The sequence below is a fragment of the Mycteria americana genome, chromosome 6 (genome assembly GCF_035582795.1).
Source record: "Mycteria americana isolate JAX WOST 10 ecotype Jacksonville Zoo and Gardens chromosome 6, USCA_MyAme_1.0, whole genome shotgun sequence".
NCBI classification, from domain to species: Eukaryota; Metazoa; Chordata; class Aves; order Ciconiiformes; family Ciconiidae; genus Mycteria; species Mycteria americana.
The window spans coordinates 41,082,399-41,101,381 of NC_134370.1; the positions used below are offsets into that span (position 1 = coordinate 41,082,399).

General features: G+C 38.4%; 1 protein-coding gene across 4 annotated transcripts in view; it reads left to right on the top strand.

Moving 5' to 3' along the window:
• The window catches only part of PCDH15 (protocadherin related 15), a 388,852-nt gene that overhangs the window by 319,818 nt on the left and 50,051 nt on the right, over nucleotides 1–18,983 (top strand). For all 4 annotated transcript variants that reach the window (XM_075504147.1, XM_075504150.1, XM_075504148.1 and 1 more), the window contains exon 25: nucleotides 3,201–3,328. In XM_075504147.1, the coding sequence (XP_075360262.1) occupies nucleotides 3,201–3,328 (128 nt within the window). The remainder of the gene's footprint in view (nucleotides 1–3,200; nucleotides 3,329–18,983) is intronic.

Genomic DNA, 18,983 nt, shown 5'->3' on the forward strand with positions numbered 1-18,983 from the left:
GAAGGTTTTCTTCTCTGCTCTTTTTGGCCACCTTGGCAGTCCTGTGCTGCTTTGTCCAGGGAAGGATTCTTTCTTCTTTCACCTGGCCAGCTATTTAGGTAGCTCAATCACAGTAATAAGAATTATACTTTGATTGCGTGAGGTCTCACAAGAAGTACCATGGAGGAGTAAATTCTGTTTTCAACTCCTGGAATCCATGAAAAAGAATGTAACAGGGGCTGGATTCCAGACCTAGAATACCAAAGAAACAAGGTTTTACATACATGGGGATACAAAATTTTCCCTCTGGAAGGTGAATGTAAAAATATTGGTGTCCTTCAGTGTTCACTGCCTTACCTGCGAGACTACCAGTAACTAACAGGGCACATTATATAGTGGATGCTGTTGCCTCTCTTCAGGTACAAGAAAAGAGGGCTAGAGCCACACACAAACAATATTTAGAACAAGCACTAAATATTTGGAATATGAAGGAAAAAAGAGTCTAATGCTGTAACCAGACTCTGTAAGAGCATGCTCAGGTTGGGTGACCGTTTCAGTCAGGCAGGGCACTGGAGGTGCAGGGGTGGTGGATGTAGGAGCACCATAACCCCGTGTCTCTGGCACCAGAGCCCTGCATGCAGGGAATGTCTGACTGAATCAAGCAGAGTGGCTGGGGAAATCCCCATGGTGAAGGGTCTGGCATGACCTTCACACGCATGGCACAGTTTCTGATGAGGGACTTTAATGTGCGCTTCTTCTGGGCTTATCTGATGTGAGAATAAGGTAACCTTTGTAACTGGCTGGGAGTCGTTCACTGTGGCCAGCTGTAGGTTGGAATCAGATAAAAAGCATGCGGTAGTGAGGAGTTCACAGATGCTGCGTGCCCCTCCATCTGCCAGAAAGAATGAAATATAAGCTGTGTATAACAATCAGGCAGTAAGATAAAATGAAGGTATATGTTTAACGTTAACATGCTACTGTTAGTCTGTATATATGCGGAGTATTTAATTTACTTTGTTCTTAATGCAGTAACTTTCATTTCTCATTTTCAAAGCATTCAACCATCGCTAAACAAATCAGCATTTTGGCAGCTCAGAGAACTATCAGCAAATTAAACAAATGTTTTTGAGCAAATTGCAAAGCAAACTTTGCACGAGGCTAAGCCACCTCACCAAAACTGGCTTTGAAATGATGAAGATAGCGAGTACTATGCAAAAGATTTTTCACTTGCATTAGAGAGCTAGTGTAGGTTAGCAAATGCCTAGTCCTATCAGCACTGAACGTGATACAATTAGGATCTTCCCTACAGCAGTAAACTGGTGCCAGCCATTGATATAACTGTTTATTAGCTCAGCAGGGCAAGGTCACTTATACACATTGCCTGTAATCCTGCTTCAATTGCCTTCTTCCCTAAAGTGTGTAGCTGCAGTGAAGCAGCCTGCCTGGGAATCTCATTTTTCTCAACAGGGCTGCAGTTTCTAACTGTAAATTAGTATTGCAGCCAGAAACATTAAGGATCCAGTTTAACAAGAGAGAGATTTGACTATTCATAGGACCTCACAATACCTCTTTGACTGAAATTTTTCTTCACTGTAATAAATAAGGTAGTCAAGGTAAGAAGCGTTCTTTTAAAATGAACATAAGCAATCTAGAGATGATTACAAATAGACCATTATGTCCACATTACACACATTCAGATGTTGGATTATGGCTTTTTTTTTTTCACATCCATAAAAAGAGAGCTTGTCATGAAGTCATTTTCCCCATGAAGTAACAGCACCTACAAGTTGCTTAACATATCTGCACAGATCCGTATGGAAGGTGAATAACTGATTATTCCTCTGAGGAAATGTCATTTCCTTTTTTTTCTTTCCTTTCTCTTTTTTTCTTCTCTCTGTACTAATGGCATTGGATGGCATTTTAAATGTTTTTCTCAGATTTCAGTTATGTTTACGAAGTCCTCATTTGTTTCCCATCAGTTGGATCATTAGATAGACAGGATATCTTCGATGACTTTGGCAGTCAAAAGAAATAGTCTGGGTTTTAAGTTTTTGTCCCCTAAAGATACAGCTACTAAGCTCTTTCTAAATGAGACTGCATTTTGAAGCTAACTCAGATCATCATGGCACCTGTGCAACATTTAAATTACCCTGGCACTGAAACAAGTTGGGAAAACCAACTCTGAAATGAGGCAGTTTATCACTTGAAAATGTGGTTTTAATGAACGGGATATTATAATTTCCAGCAATCTTTCTGGATTACACAATTCTGAGAGACAAACAGATGTTGGTATAGATTACTGTGCAGTTGAATCTTTTTTGCACTAGGTCCATAATTTTTGCTAGATGTCTTTTCCTTGCAGAAGGAGAGAGATGTTTATTGTTCAGTGGGGTGGATCAGTAACTGTTTAATAAAACACAAATTAACAGCTGTATTTTGCTTGAAGGTGTGTTGAACCTCTAGGGGGGAAGTAATACTTATTGAGTTCCTGCAATGTAAAGTATCATGTTGTTCATCCAGAAGATGTTTCTTCCAGCGCTATTGTATGAACATTTGTGAATTTACAGACTCCATGGCAGAATCACCCATTCAGTATTTGTATGGGAGTTAGTAATGATTAAAATACATAAAGCAAGCTGTACATGAAGTGGAAAAAGCAAGCTGCTATTTGCAACATAACTACTAGTATACATCACCTGTTCATTGCCTCCTTATAACACTTGTGAGAATTTAATGCGACTAAAATCTGTACTACTGAAGTACAATATTCTTACTTGTGCTTTTCTGTTTATTTGAAAAATTAGTTACAGGTCTTTTCTTATATTTTCCCCAAGTAGCTTGCTTTCTAAAGAAAGCCATGGCAGCTTTTTGCTTACAGGCAAATTCAGATAGCCCTAATAGCAAAGTGCAGGTGTACAGATAATGGGAATAATTTTCTATAAAGGTACAAATTTCGGCTCAAGATTGATTCAGAAAAAATTGCAAATGCAGAAACAATAAAGGCAGAGTACAAAAAAAAAGAAAAAAAGAAATCTCTTTACTTCCTTCAAGTTCATACTTTTCATACCAAATGTGCTATTATTTCTAATGTATTTATTTTTGCAGTGTTATCTGTGCACTTACCTTACATGATCTGTTTGGGCTGTAAATGTTTGAACTCCAGTAGGTGTTAAAGATTTATTGCCAAATGGTCCATGTATACTTTTCATTCCTTCTTTTAGGTAATACAGCCAAGGTGTTTATTGAAGTGAAGGATGAAAATGACCATGTGCCTGTCTTCACCAAAAAAATGTACATTGGAGGAGTTTCTGAAGATGCCAAAATGTTTTCTTCTGTGCTTAAAGTTACAGTAAGATGGAAATTTATTTTAAATAACATTCACTTGCAGTGGGAAAATATTTACTCACCAGTTTGATTTTTCACAGGAGGTTACATAATGTGTTTCTCCTAAAACTGCCTGAGCTCCTCAGACACTGGCAGTAATTTTCATTTTTTTTCTTTTTGTAATCAAGTATAGTGAGCACAGAATGGGTAATTATTCTTATTAAATCGGTGTTTGAGTATGACTATAAGTGTGATGGTTTCCATTTCTGTGTGTATGATTGACATGCATCGGCATAGTATTCCGGCAGTTACTGACACAAGGTTGATTTTGAGCTTAGAACTCAGTTTTGCAGGTTTTATTTCTATTGAATTTATGTGCTCGTTTTTCATTTGAAGATTTGTAGCTATCCTTTTAGATACATTAATATTTAGAGGATCCTTTTACGCTCACTGCTAGTCTTTACCTTACATTCTTCTGACTGCTTCTTTGGCAGCAGCATGTTTATGCTTTAAAAAGGAAAGAACAGTTTCTGTTTCAGGTCAGCAAAGCAATTTCAGGTCTGTGCACTGTGATGCAATTTGTGAGTAAAATTGACTATCTGTAGGTTGGTTGTTTTTTTTTTAAAGAACAAACAAAAGAGAAAATTCAAGGAAATATAATGTATAGATTGTAATTAGTGTCAGATAGAAATAGAGCTTAGAATAAAAGCTGTTTGTTTTCTGTAACATGCTTTGTGATGCAATCTTTTGTGCTAGAGACAGCTTGAGTTGCCAGGACTTTCCAAGTCAGCTTGTTTCCTCTGCCTTTATTTTGTTACCTCAGCAGGCCTCCTGCATCTTTTTTCACCTTAAGCATTAGTGGAATAGCTTTGAAGTTGCTGATTCTAGCTTATGCATGAAAGGGCACAGAAATAAGACCTGCTAAGAGTTTTACTTTGACCTCATGATGTGTTTAGAGCACCAGGAATGAAACAGAGAATATCAGAGCTTATGAAAGTTGTCCATTGCTTTTTTGTTTCATGGCAGTCCTTCTCAAAGTAAGCCCAGAAATGGCAGAGAAGTGGGAAATTGTTAAGCATTGACTATTGGATAGAAGCCTCCGTAGATGAAATTTGTTTACTTTGTGCACTAGTCCAGATATTTGTGGGTTGGTTTTTTTTTATACAGTGCTTATCATAGGCAATTTTTTGTCCCCAGAGTTTCCATATTGGTCTTTTCTAGAAATGCATACAGCAGTACAAGTAAACAGCTGGGAATTTACTGAACATAACTTGGAAAGGGAACATTATAGTGTATAAATCTGCTCTACACCAATTCTTCCCAGATTCCTTTTCAGGCAGATTGTGTTTGAAGTCATAGCAGGTAGGGACAGACCTACTGAATGGGGCTGGTCAGGAATTTCACATTACACGCTGCCCTGGGATGGTGCTAAGGCTAAGCTTGTGCTTGCTAGTCTCCCAACTGCAAAAATGTGAAGGACCCTTAATACTGCTTTGCCCCAGGTGTGTTCCTGGTGTAGCAAAGGATGCTGTTCAGCAGGCAGCATGAAATGTTGCCTGATGGAAAGACCTGTGCCCAAACTGCAGGATAATTTGGGAAACCAGATCAGAAAAGATCTGTTGGCAGATCAAAGTCAGTGGAACTTCTCTCATAGCATTATTAGGAGAACACCAGGTGGTTAAAAGAAGTAGCAATCCTGAATGAAAGGGAAGGTGTAGGAAGGAATTATGATAAGAGGAGATTAAAGATATGCATTGGTAACTGGAAAGAACGATTAGCCCAGAATGCTTGTTGAAAAGGCATGTTTATTTACTACTACTTTATCAGCTGTGAAGGCTCAGTTCAGACTTTGTAAATGAAACCGAAAAAAAGTCATCTAGCTTGTGCAATGCCTGTATTTACTTCAGAGGTTTACTTGCATGCAAATAAAGACATTACAAAGTGAGTAATAAAGCAGCATTTTGTGTTGGCAATAACATGTTCCAAAAATTAATTGCAAAATCTATTTTTATAAATTTCTTTTCTTCCATCTTCTGTATTGAAGTTTGAAGGTACACCAGATTTCTACGCTATACAAAATAGATAGTGACGTATAACCAGATGTCTGCTTGGTTCAATGAAAGAGAAATTCTAGATGCACAAATTAAAGAAATTGTGGTAGTGTTGCTGTTAGGGTGATCTGAGGCCATAAGTGAGCACAGTTTTGAAGGCAGGGCTAATGTTCTTGTTCCTGTCTCTTTTTCCAGACATTTTGCCAGTTATTGCATCTGGCTACGAACCTTTAACTGAAGCACTGGCATACTCAAAAATGGGAAACAGAAAGTTGTGTCAGATCCATGAACTTTAGAAGTGCTGAAGATACAGAACTGCACAAAGATACTGGAGTAGATAAAGTATAGTGAATAGCAAAGTTACTTAGATAAAGGAGTGCTATGTGTGTGAAAGTAAATGAAACAGAAGACACAAACGTAAAATTACATTTTGAGTTGATCATACAAAATTTGAACAGGTTGTGAAATCCTACCTAGTTTTTGAAGAGGCATTCCTGATTTCTTAGGCACAGATATTCATGTGTGTCAGTCAAGGGGATAAGAAGTGTGTGAAAAAGAGCAGGCATACAGGTAAAGGATATTTGGGGGTGAAGAGGGAAATCTGCTTTTACGCTTCAAAAACATTTGACTCAAGAAAGGTGATCAGAGGACAGAAAAGGACAACACAAAGGAAGACACAAAAGAAATTACAATTTTATGTCTCTGACTTGCTTCTGTTAAAATGTATGACAGAATTCTCCCTGACTTTGCTGACAGGCAAAATAGAACAAGGTGTAAGAGAGAAATTGTTACTAGTGGATGGTATCAAACATAACTGTGTGCTTAGTTAAATTAGAAACAGTTAAGAAGTGCTTGTCGCAGAAAAACAGGCTGTAATTGATTGTTTCAGTACCAAGCATTTTCAGCAGTTGGTGCTACTTAGCTTATTTTCTGTCCTTTAGAAAAAAAAGTAGTTGCTCTGTTAGTTAAATATGATACCCATTCCAATTAGTGTTAAGAATTAATCAAATTAATGTATTTTCTTGAAGAGTTCAGGTGAGTAGAATTAAATGAGTAGTTTTCCAAGTTGAAATTAAGAACATTAATAAAGTACACATATAGCTGCACTGTAGAATTTATCCAAATTTTTAGTCTAATAAAAATTATTAGAATTTATATTTTTAGTAGTATTATTCAAATTTTTATTCTAATAAAAAATCCTCCTTAGTAGGAGTTTTAAATGCATTTTCTTTCATCTTCTGCATTCATTAATTGTTACTAAATTTTTTAATGACATCTGAGTAATCTTGAAAAGAAACTTATATTCTCAACATATTCTCATTCTCCCTGTCACAACAACTTTGATGATGCTTGAACATGGTATTGACTAGCAGAAGAATTTTTACAACTGAGAAATGTAAAACTGCATATTATAGATGGTTGAAATAATTGTTATTGGGACTCAGTGAACCAGCATTTTCTAATTATGAATAATGTCACATTATTTGTCACAGCAATGCCATACAGTCACTGTTGTAGAAAAGTATGCAACATTTCCTGCACACTAGGACCCAAACTTGCCATTTTTTCCCCTGTACTTCAAGGAGATACCAGCAATAAATAGGTACTAAATGTGTAGAAGTGACATTAACTTTTAAATTGTTTTTTTATGTACATTCCATTATCCTGAGGGAAGGAGAAAGTGTTTATTTTAAATTAAAGTGTAAGATTGTTGTTTACCAAAAAAAGAATGGACTCTGAATTGAGCCAGTGTTTTCCTTGTATTAAAGAAAATTGGGCATTCTAGAGGTACAGCAGGGACTCTGTTGATTAACTCCTAGCTTCTTTGGTTTTTCTCTTGATTTTTATCTGTGTGACAGATTTTATTTGAAAACCTGAAAGTTGAAGACTTCTATTAGTAGTGGATGATTTGGATAGTCAAGTCAGTTGTTTGAAAATTCTCAGTCCACCTTTTCTTTGTCAGTCATAGTGTGTGTGTGTGTGTGTATGTTTAATACCAACTCCTACTCATCACTCTCCAAGGCCTTTATTTTTATATCCCTTCATGTGAATATCCATGCTCCTAATGACCTATGTCAGTTCCTGCACCTGTGGACAGGGTTAGTGTAAGTCATAACATGGTTTTGTACCAGGCATTTACTGTGCTGTCAATACATAGAGGCAGTTATCGAGGTTAAAGATGATGTCAGGACGTTGTAAAGATGATGTTAAAGATGTCCAGATGCTTAAGAAATTGCACAGGGCAGAGGATAAACTGAAGTCTGTAAAACAGTAGGGCATATTAGAAGAGAAATGAGGACAACCCAGTTCAGTGAAGCGAGAATAAGAAGGAAAAAACCAGTGCATGATCAGAGGTGAGATAGGGTCCATTTTCTGCTTTTAAATCATAAAAATGCAACTCAAGTTAATGGTGATATATTTCTCATGACTATCTAGTCAATTGTGTAACTGTTATGTACCATAAAGATGTTTTAGATCATAGAAAGGGATATTTAAGTCACAAATGAAGATAATTCACATTGTGAGCACCTACATTTACTTTCTCATGTGAAAGTGATAAAATATGGCAAAGTTCTCTTTTGTTGAGGTGACCTACTTGCCCAAATGTTGGAAGCATTAAGGGCAGGCAACCATTTGGCACTCTATTTGATTGCCTTCATATAGTAGCAAAAAGTTTTGTATAACACAACTTCTATACCATAATTTACTAGTTAACCGTATTTTAGCAGACTTTCAGAGAAGCTAAATCACATTCATTAATTATATTTTTCTACTTTAAGCACAAATGTGCATTTAATTTGCCTCAATGGGTACAATAAAAATTCCCCAACAAGGGCCTTCTGGCAGGCTGGCAGAGGATGCTGCTTCTGGAAGCCCTAATTTTGGAAAGACCTGCACTGGCTCCATTAGCGAGAAATGCCTTTTTCTGGAGTGGCAGAAGGAAGGAGATATCATTTGTTGAAAATAAGGGTCAGATTTATTGCAAGAAGCTGGTCATTGATAGTTTATTTATACTGAAAACAAAGGGGGGGCCGGGTTAAGTAGGTACGACTTGCGTTGAGGTAACAGCTCATCATCGGGGTACCTGTATCTACTTCAGCCTTTTACATCTGAAGATCAGGGTCTGGAATTTCATGTTAAGCCCAAGTGGCAGATAGTGGTTTGTTTTCTGTTACCATTTATCCATGCATCGATTTTTGAGAAAAATATCGTAGAATTATAGAATCATTAAGGTTGGAAAAGACCTCTAAGATCATCTAGTCCAACCGTCAACCCAGCACCTCCATGCCTACTAAACCATGTCCCGAAGTGCCACATCTACGTGTTTTTTTAACTCCTCCGGGGATGGTGACTCCACCACCTCTCTGGGCAGCCTGTTCCAATGCTTGACTACCCTTTCAGTAATGAAGTTTTTCCTAATACCCAATATAAACCTCTCCCGACGCAACTTGAGGCCATTTCCTCTCATCCTAGTTACTTGGGAGAAGAGATCGACCCCCACCTCACTACAACCTCCTTTCAGGTAGTTGTAGAGAGCAATAAGGTCTCCCCTCAGCCTCCTTTTCTCCAGACTAAACAACCCCAGCTCCCTCAGCTGCTTGTCATAAAACTTGTTCTCCAGACCCTTCACCAGCTTCATTGCCCTTCTCTGGACACTCTTCAGTGACAGAAAACCAAGACTCATCTTGAAATTTTTCCTTTCTCCTAAAAGCTCGAGGTCAAAGCTGTTTGTGACTTTAGGAGAGGGTTTGAATGAAAACCACACGGTTCTTTGTTATGTTCAAGCATCTTCAGTTTCAGCTTCCTGAAGTTTGCAACATGTTCCTGAGCTGAGCATCAGAGGCCAGGAGGGAGATGCAAGACCAAAGGCTAGCATGGCTGCACCGTCAGAGAGCTCAGTCTGCTGAAGCTCAGGGACAGCTTTACAAGTGGGCAGGTCTTTATGGACACTGTGGAGCTGCTTTAATACAGTGCTTTAACCCAGCTCCTGTTGTCTGCCAAGAGGTTGGAGCAGGCCTGTGCCAACAGGTTTGCTTTGTCCAGTCACTGTTGGTGGAATAACCATGGGAAAAGATCAATGGATGGGTGGGTTAATTGCAGTAATTGGAGTGGCTGGTATTTAGATACTGATATGGCTCCTGCAGTTAGATGTTATTTATAGGGTATGCCTGCTTTTATTTGTGATTGCTGTAATTAAATTAGTTAAGCATAATAATCACAGTGGCAGGTACTTGCCAGCAGTTATCATTTAGTGGCAGTTTAAGCTAATATAATTTTTCCTTTTTATCAAATAGGAAATAGAAAAGATGAGCTGAGAGGCGTTAGCTAGGAAGCACTAAATTATAGGTGTTTACCAGTGTAGATACTAAGGAGGTTCAAAAATTATTTTATGATCTGGGTTGAAATTCACTGTGTCTTTATTTTAGAGAGTATATGGGTTACATTAAGCAAGAGGTAAACAATATTTTAAGTTTTTAAAAATGTATCTAGTTTTGTAATAGTTTAAAAAGAAAAATAGTCTGAAATGTCAGAACAGTGTTGGTGTTAATACTGACAGACGCTTATGTTGCAGGTTAGGATTAACAGCTGTGTTTATGCCCAGATCCTCACCTCCAGGTGATCCTTACCCCACCAAGATCTGCAATGGCCTCTTCCAGCAATTGTCCAGGCCAAGGGCTGTGTTAAGGTGCCCGCAGCTCTCTTCCTGGCCATGCACTTGTGTTTTCCCAGAGGAAACCAGGGGTGTGTGCAGGGCAGTTTTTGCTCAGGCTTTGCCCTGGGTAATCAGTGTCCTGCTGACGCTCCCTAAGCTGTAGGCAGATCTCCAGTTCTGTTTCATTTTGGCATTTAATAAGTTATTCTCAACTACCTCTCTTTTCTTTGTACAATGTTATTGGCACATAAAAATGGCTCATTTTTGATTAATGTAATTTATATAAAAATAAGATGACAAGCTTTATTGCCCTATGCAAAAACTACAGCTTTCAAATTAAAAAAAAAAAACACAATTAGTTCCTCTTTAACAGTACTTAATGATTTGCTGTAGCCATTAATTTTTAATATAGCACTTTATGTAAATCATTTTTAGATAAATTCATCACAAACATACTGCTTAACATTTGTATGTTTAAATTCAGTTGCTTAAATCATTCTGTACTCTGTGGCTTGAACAAAATTTCACCCCTCCCATCAAAGCACAGTTCTTCCCCTCTTGAAAAATACTTTGTAAAGCACCCCAATCTTGGCACTAATTATGCCATACAGCCTAGTGAGTAGCACTGGGAGTGAGAAATAATCTAACTGCCATGGGGCAAACACAAAAAAAATGCAGGGAGAGAAGAAAACTAGTACTGAGTACATAATCTTACACATAAATTGAATTTAGAGACCAGTAGGCCAATAAAATATTGGATAAACACTTCTCTCATCATCAAAACAGTTACGTATGTGACTAAGACAAATACTATAGATTGCTTCTCCAAGCTCTATAAGGTGCAACAATTTTGCTGGCAGCATCAACCACTCTCTTAAATATATTCATTTGAATGCAAAATCCTTTTAGAATAGGGTAGTATGTTGTCTTGCTCTAGATTTTTAGAAAGATTACTATAAGTAGATATAAAGGAAGCTTGAGCTCAGAAGAATGCCAGAAATCATTATCAAGAAGTCACTTTTAATTAGAATTAATTTGGTTAATGATATGCCATATGAATTATTCTATACAAATATGATTGTTTTAAGGCTAGTTTCCTCTGAAAGCTGATAAGTACTAATGTCTCTAAGAAAAAGATAAAAAGAATGTATTTATTCAAATGGCACTTCTTAACTGAGGCTTTAGTCCTAGCATCTTAAAGACCATGTTTATATTGCTAATAGCTCAGCAGGAAATGTGGAGCTGTGTTAAATACCATTTCTCTTGAAATGATAGCTGAGGCTGATTATCACATCTCAAATCTACAGGCAATTTCACACAGCCCTCTTTTTAAGCCTACTCATTTCCCCCAGAGCCTATCAAAGATATATAATGCACAGATGAGATCTTTTGAGGTCATGATCAATGATTTGATGCAAGACCAAAGGCTAGTCAGAAGCCATGGCGGTAGGACAGCTGTGGGACATCTTGGTTGCTGGTTATTTGGGTTTCCCTTTCACCCTGCAACCATTGTGCTGGGCCTGCAGTGGTGGGACAGCTGGAACAGTGGTCTGGATAATTGCTTTAATTACAGTTCTGGTGGTGCTCAGAAAAAGGTTTCAGGTGTTGGACAGTCCTGATGGGGATTGGTATAATAATAACCTTTTATGTTCTCTCCCCTGTTCTGCAATTCTCTTTTTTTCCCCAGAATTTTCAATGTATATAAGAGCCCATTTCCATGATTAAAGGCCTTTTTGTGCTTTTTGTTATGAATATATTAATTAAAAACAGATGTAGTACTCATAACTACTAATTTATGGATTTTGTGGTTTGAGATTTGCTTTGCATTTAATTATATTAGAATTAGTTATTTTTCTTTGCCACTGGTATTCTCATATAACTCCAGGTCTTCCCCTCAGAATTAGAACCAGACTTCCTTTAGCCACATACACAATATTTTCAATCTGCTCTATAAAGACAAACCCCAAATCAACACAATCTTTAGGGAAATTACTAGCGGGAATTGACTTTACACTATGTTATTAGCCCTTTCTTTTTAAACATTTTCTTTTACAGTATTAGTCTCTAGTTTTGTTTGTTGAAGTGCATTTAAATGAGGAAATATCAGAGATGCTAATTCTAGTAAAGAAAGTGAGAGGTTCTTTTCTGAATTACTCCTCAGTTTATAAAGGTATTTTTTGTACTGAAAATGTTTGCAGAAAAGGAAGCTTGCCAAAATAAATGCCAGTGAATCAAAGTCTCTGGAAGTGGCTGACCTGTATCTGATAGAAATGGCTCTAATATGAAGCGAGCAGAGAGGTTTGATGATGATAATATGAGCCAGTGGAGTCTGAAATGCAGTTACATCCTGAAGGAAACTTGATTCTTACAATATGATTGATCATATTTTCATTTCAGACCTTTTCTGTATTTTGTGCCCCTTTCTGATATGTAACTTCATAATGTAACTTCATCCTTTGTTACTGTTTGACTATCTTAATATACAGAACAGCAAAATAAAACAAAGGCATTTTATGCTACAGGTTTTTACCCTCATGACACACGGGGAAACGGGAATTACTCTTTACTTAACCATAATCCTTGAAAGCAATCTATCTTAGCAGCTGCATACTGATCTAAAGCAACTGATAGAATAAATGTTTAAAATTCCTGGGTATGGTTATGTGTTACATATAGAGAGAAAACTGGGATTACTTTTTTGCCCAGATGCATTTATCCATGTTAGATCTCCAGTTATTTTCTACTCATGCCTATAACCTCTAGATTTCTTTTGGTATCTCCTTTTTCCTTGGGATGACACGTAAATCTTCACAGTGGCAAGTTCTGTAAAAGTGAGATTCAACCCTCAGCACCTTGAGACACCTTTCTGCTGTGAAACACAAAGTTTTTCCTTCTCTAATTATGCTTTTGCATATACACAAGAGAACTTCTTCTTTGTAAAAATGAACTGTTTTGCCAGTCACAATCTTCCATTAGTTAAAATACAATTTATGAATCACAGAGAGTAATCTGTAGGGAGAAAACATACTTGGTAGAAGTAAGAATCTACTTTGAAGCCTATTTGCAGTGACAACAGCACACCCTCAAACACACGCATTTGCTATAACATCTGGCCTCTGACAGGAAGCTGCTTGCCCTGCTAAGAATAATATTACAGTAATTCCAAGCACACAGGTAACTTCTTTCAAAGAACATATCTCTAGATAATACGTTGGCTTGCTAAACTTTTTACTGTAAAAAACAGTACTATGTTTTCCTTTGGCAGTGTTCAGAAAAACTACTACCCTTTGTGATTTTTTCAAATGTCATATTAGATTGTTTCAATTACTATGTCATTTTCTAACATTTTTGAGACTGTTAGTCCTGCACGTGCCTTCTAGAGTAAAGTACCTCCTACAGGGGCTGGAAGGGGTGAGTATGCCTGGAGTGTTCGCAATGCTGGAGCATTCCCATCCCATGGAGGATCAACTGCGTGGTCTGCACTCCGTCGCAGCACATACACATAAACCTACTGTATTGAGCACTGCTATTGGCATAGCAGGAAAATGCTATAAAATCAATGTTTCTAATATTTTTTTCAAAATACAAGTTTGGGAACACCTCTTATTCACATTTTTTTTCCATGAGACAGCCTATCAAAATTGATCCATGTTTCCACACCTTTTGACATCATTGGAGGAAAAAGCGAACACTTCTCCTTCACTTTTTTTTCTTACTACCTGTATTTCTCAGAAGCTTTTGTGGAGCTGGGGTTTACTCGGGAGTGGGCTGGGCAGTGATCAGCAATAAGCTTAGCAGAGCCTGTTCTTTTCCTCTTTGTTGAAGTACCTTTGTAAGTATGTCTAACAAACGATGCATTTAAAGCATAAATTAATTAATCTTTGGCTCCATGCAGCCCTCATGAAAGGTGATTATTTGACATTTCTCAAATCTGCACAATTCCACAGAGAATATCACAGTGTGAGGTGCAACTATGTGGCCACACAATCACAGAGTTATGATAGGGTACTTATCCCCTCACCCAGAGAGACGTGTAAAAGCAATGCCATGTGGCAATAACACTCTGATACTGTCACCAAAATTGCCAGTGGGCTGACATGTTTGGTGGCTTGTTTGGGATGAGCATTAAAATCTTCATTAACCATAGCTCCTGAAGGTATTGCATAATCATCAGACGTTACAGTTTTTATCATTCTCAGCGTGAGCTAAATTCAAACTAGCTGCTTAGAGTTAAATGTAATTGTTAATTTTAAATGTTTTCCAGTCTCCCTAGCAGGGTCACCCTTAATCATGAGCCTGAGGATGCTAACAGGGCACGTAAAATGAATGGGACTGGGCTGTTGGGTTTTTTGTCGTCTTCCTAGCTTAGCGCCACTAAGCAGATGGCAGGTTCAACTGTTTCCAATCAGTTGCTGGCACATAAAATAGCTTTTAGAACAAGACCATTTTTGCCAGTAGGAATTTACAGATTGTTGAATATTTTCAGTTCTGAAGCCACATCTGCCATTGTACTGTTTTAGAGGCGGTTTTACTTTGTGATTTACAGACACTTAAGCCAGTAAGTTTGTTGTAGCTATCGCAGTTTTCCTCTTCTTTATTTTTTCTGTATTTCTTCACTACTGTGCTCTTTTACACTGTTACCTGTCTCTAGCACTTTTGAACTCATGGTCATCAGCTTGTTTTTGCCACAGGCTGCCTCAGAATTCTGTAGCTTTGCATCTCCTGGCAGCTGCTCCTCAAACTGACCGTCCTTTACAGACCTTTTTCCACCAAATTCTTAGCTGTGAGATATTTGGATGGCCTTTAGGGACAGCTGCTGTATGAAGTGCTCAAATACAACCCGAGTCTTGTGTTAATTAGTTACGCCAGAAAAAAAAACGTATATACTAGGACAAACGGTAACTGATTACAGAGGCACCACTAAAGGGATCTCTATCACTCCTAGTTTTCAGCTCATATATTTTCATCTCTTGTCTTCCAGACATGCAGCTTGACTCACCTCTAGTGTGTCCTATATATGTCCATACTTGAGCTAATGCTTTTTTCCCTCTCAGTCCTCCTAAAGCTGAAAACCAAACCAAACTAAGTACCCTTCTGCTCCCTCTCTGTTTTAAGGCAACCAATGTGTTAAAAGCACTTTTTGTTCGCAGCGAAGGAGCTGTACCCTTCATCCCATTGCTGCTGCAGTGCTGGGCTGAATCAGACATCGCTTATCTGAGAGCGAATCTGGCGCCGACCACGTCTGTCTCTTTGCTGCCTCTGCAGTGCCAGGAATTTTAACATTTCTGATGACTTGCTGCGAGTTGTGCTGGCAGTCCGTGTATAGGAGATGTAGTCACCAAGAATGCTTGGCTTATTGGTCTTCCTGCTGCAAGAAAGATAGCTGCCAATAAAGTTATAAAAAATAACTGTTGATGACTTTATGGTAAATACCCTCAATGTTAGGGCCTAGAGCAGCGTATTTCAGCTGATACCTGGCTGGTGTAATGTGCTTTTGTGGTGGGGTTAGGGAGCACACCGGCAGTTGCACCTTTTCCACCGTGGGAGAGGATGGGTAAGGGCTGGAGGCAGGGCACAGTGATGCCGAATAAACTCCATTCGTGTGGGCACACTTATACTCCATTACAAGAGGGTTGAATTTGGCCTGGTAATTCCTAAAAATCTTACATATTTATCGGTACTCAATCATAGCAGAATTTAGGAGACATCTGTATTTCTTGCACATAACAAAAGGAAGATATACTGCTGTAATATTAAGATTAAGTATAGCTCTTTCTCTTCTTTGACAGTCATAACGCAGCTCTTGAGATGTCGTATATCTCTTCCTAATGAAGTGTCAAAAATATTTACCTTCAGGACAAATTACAAGAATAGCAAACATCCTTACTCTGTATTAAAGAAGTTGCTACATTAATGTCAGCAGCTCACAAGCTCTCTCTGGTGGTCCTGCAAAGCTGAACGTTGCACTGAGTGTTGTTATTTATACTTTATCAAAGTATAAATAGTGGTGAAAAGGAGGGAAATGTAAACAGAAAGTTAAAATATTTGAAATTGGAATCTGGATTTTTCCAAGTTCCTCAGGCTGTTTTGCACCTGGCTTTGCTCATCTGTGTGTAGATGATTTCTGGGATGGAAATAGCCTGAACTGTAATGATTTTGCGGCCATCGATTTCTCCGGAGTGCCACTGAGTTCTCAGAACTTCTGAAAATTAACTCATAGCCTGTGTACCAGCTTTGGGCATCTGAACTGCAGGATTTTAGAGGCTGCATGCTTAAAATTTCAAAATGCCTCTTTCACTGGAGTTTAATGCATTAAACTTAGCTGCAAGGCTTATACTGGTACTTCTAAGCAACTACACTAGTGTGATGTTTGTTCAGAAAGGCTGACTTTATTTAATGTCTGTGCCTGCAATATTGATACCCTAATTTGGATCCAAATTTTGTTTGTCCTTAGTTGGACACATATACAAGCACAAAATACTGAAGGTGAAATTGATTTCTGTTGTTACTGAAACAAACTACTGTTAAAAGTCATATCTTTCTATTGAGATAGAATTTGCTAATAATAAAAAAAAAATGATAGGCTTATGGCCCAGCTGAACCAATCTAATAAATCCATTTTAAAAAAGAAATGGGCTTTTTATTGAAAGGGTGTAGTGCTCATCTCACAGGGCACCTCCAGAGAGCCTTTGACAGTTAGCCAGGCAGTCACTGTAAATCCTGTCTCACTATGGTGAAGACCCCAAAGGAGCCAGATCAGATAGTGCTCTACTACCTGTGCCTATGTGGTTCATGTGCCAAAACACATGCCGTGTGGGGTTACAGGAATTACTTCCCGCCCACCCCCACTCCCCGCTCCATTACCAACATGCAAAATTGAGCATGGATAAGCCAGTGGTTTTTGCCAGACTGATCTTTTCTATGTTGTTCATGGCTTTAAACTGAGCTATGTTGTACAACCTGTACTTGCCTGGTCTTAGCTGCATGCACACAGTGATTTGTTAGGTATGAGGCAAAGAAGTGATTATTTTTAAAAGTTAGCCGCTCTGCATCACCATGAAATCATTTCCGAAGAAGTTTCGTTTTTGTGTCTCGAGCAGCGTGTAGGTGATCTTCTGGATGGGTTGTACCAAGTGTTATCCCCTGCTACTACAGGCAGAGGCTTCCTGATCTCTTTTTTGAGTATATGGAGGATTTAAAGCTATCCTAGAACACATAGGCAAAATTGATCCAAAAAGCACCGAGAAGCTACTTTGAATGCCTCTGTAACCTATAGTTTGCATGTTTTCAAGGATGTTTTATTTCTGTTACCATGCTGGTTTAAAATGTTTCTTTAGTAAGAGTAATTTTAGTAGTAATAGTAATCATGTGGAATCTTTTAGTTGTATTTTTAAGATTTCCTTTGCATTTGGTTACAAACAGGTATTTGAAGTGAAATATTTGATTTTTAGATGTGTACAGCATGCCCATGCCCACTGGTGGGGGCTGAGGGGTCTCTTGTGAGGAGAGGCCGATGCTGCCTGGGCCAGGAACAAACGGTTCCAACAGCCCTGTGGCCAGGCATGGCTGAGGTGGTGTTTTAGTTTTTGTCTTTGTCTCTTATCTTCCAAATCTATTTTATATGGCAGTAAATTAATTTTCCTCAAGTTGAGCCTGTTTTGCCTGTGACAGTGATTGATAAGTAAGCTCCCTGTACTTATCTCAACCTGTGAGCTTTTTTTAATCTTATTTTCTCCCCTGTCCTTTTGAAGAGGGGGGTGAGAGAGTAGCTGGGTGGGCCTCCAGCATCTGGCCAAGATCAACCCACCACAACATGCTAATTTGAGAATACATCAGATGAAACTGTGGTGGGAGTAAGAGTCCAATAAGGTCAGTGAAGTTGGTGCGGTTGCTGGAGGAATGAAGGTAACCTATTGGGCAATTCAGGCATTTATGTACTTCTTAAAAGGGCTGACTTGAGCTCAGTGCTGAGCGCTCACATTTAGCTCTCAAATAGTGATGACTGTTAGCACTTGCCTATCAACCTGATTTTTAGGTACAGCTGCTTCATTGCTTCCGTGTGCCATGTAGCATGGCTTCACATTTATTTGTTCCTTCAGCAATTTACTTGTCAAAAGGAAAACCAAAAATGAGCCTAGTCCTGAAAATCCACCTGTCAAGCTCCTGTCTGCTGGCTCCATGATGTTTTGGGGTTGTAGTTACCCATGCCAGTTGGATAGCAGGAGTGCTCTGGAAAAGTTCACTGATATCTTTACCTTCTGACTGACAGAAAGGGGTAAATTTCAGAAAGCTTTTAACCTTCCCCATCTTTCCTAAAAATGCTAATAAAGGAGTTTGAGATCACCCAAGAGGTAGTAATCTTGATTTTAAAAGCCTTAAAAAAAGCTATAGAACTAGAGAACAAAAGCACTTTTGACACATTTTATATTTATGCTTTTCGTAGCCGAGCCAGATAAAGCTTTGACAATTTAGAGGAAAACAAAACAAAGGATGCAAGGACCATTTTAAACAGTGCTGTCTCTGTGATGAGTGGAACCAGTGTCATTGAGGGAGCTCATCTTTTGGGCAGCTCTGGCGCACATTGGTGTGCTGTGTGAAATGCGTTTGCTACCTCTAGCTAAACCAGCCCAGATATTATTGCTTAAGCGCTGTATAGTTGTATCTATTTCATCTGGTCACATAGCAGTCAGAGTAGCATGGAAAGCACGTACAGTTTTGAGTACTTGGATCATTCATCTGGCACAGGTATCTCTTGATGGTGCACAATGCAATCGCTGTGCTGCATAGACTCGCTTGTGGTATCTCCTCATTGGTATTCCCTGAAAATTATCAGAAAATAAAGACAAAATAGGAGTTAGTAAAAGTTTCCACTTCATAGTTCTTGTTCACTGATGGTGAGGAAACAATTAATGATGATTAATGGCCATCTCTTGAAGGCTTAATGGCCTTGCACAGATAATGCTTTTTTAGATGGC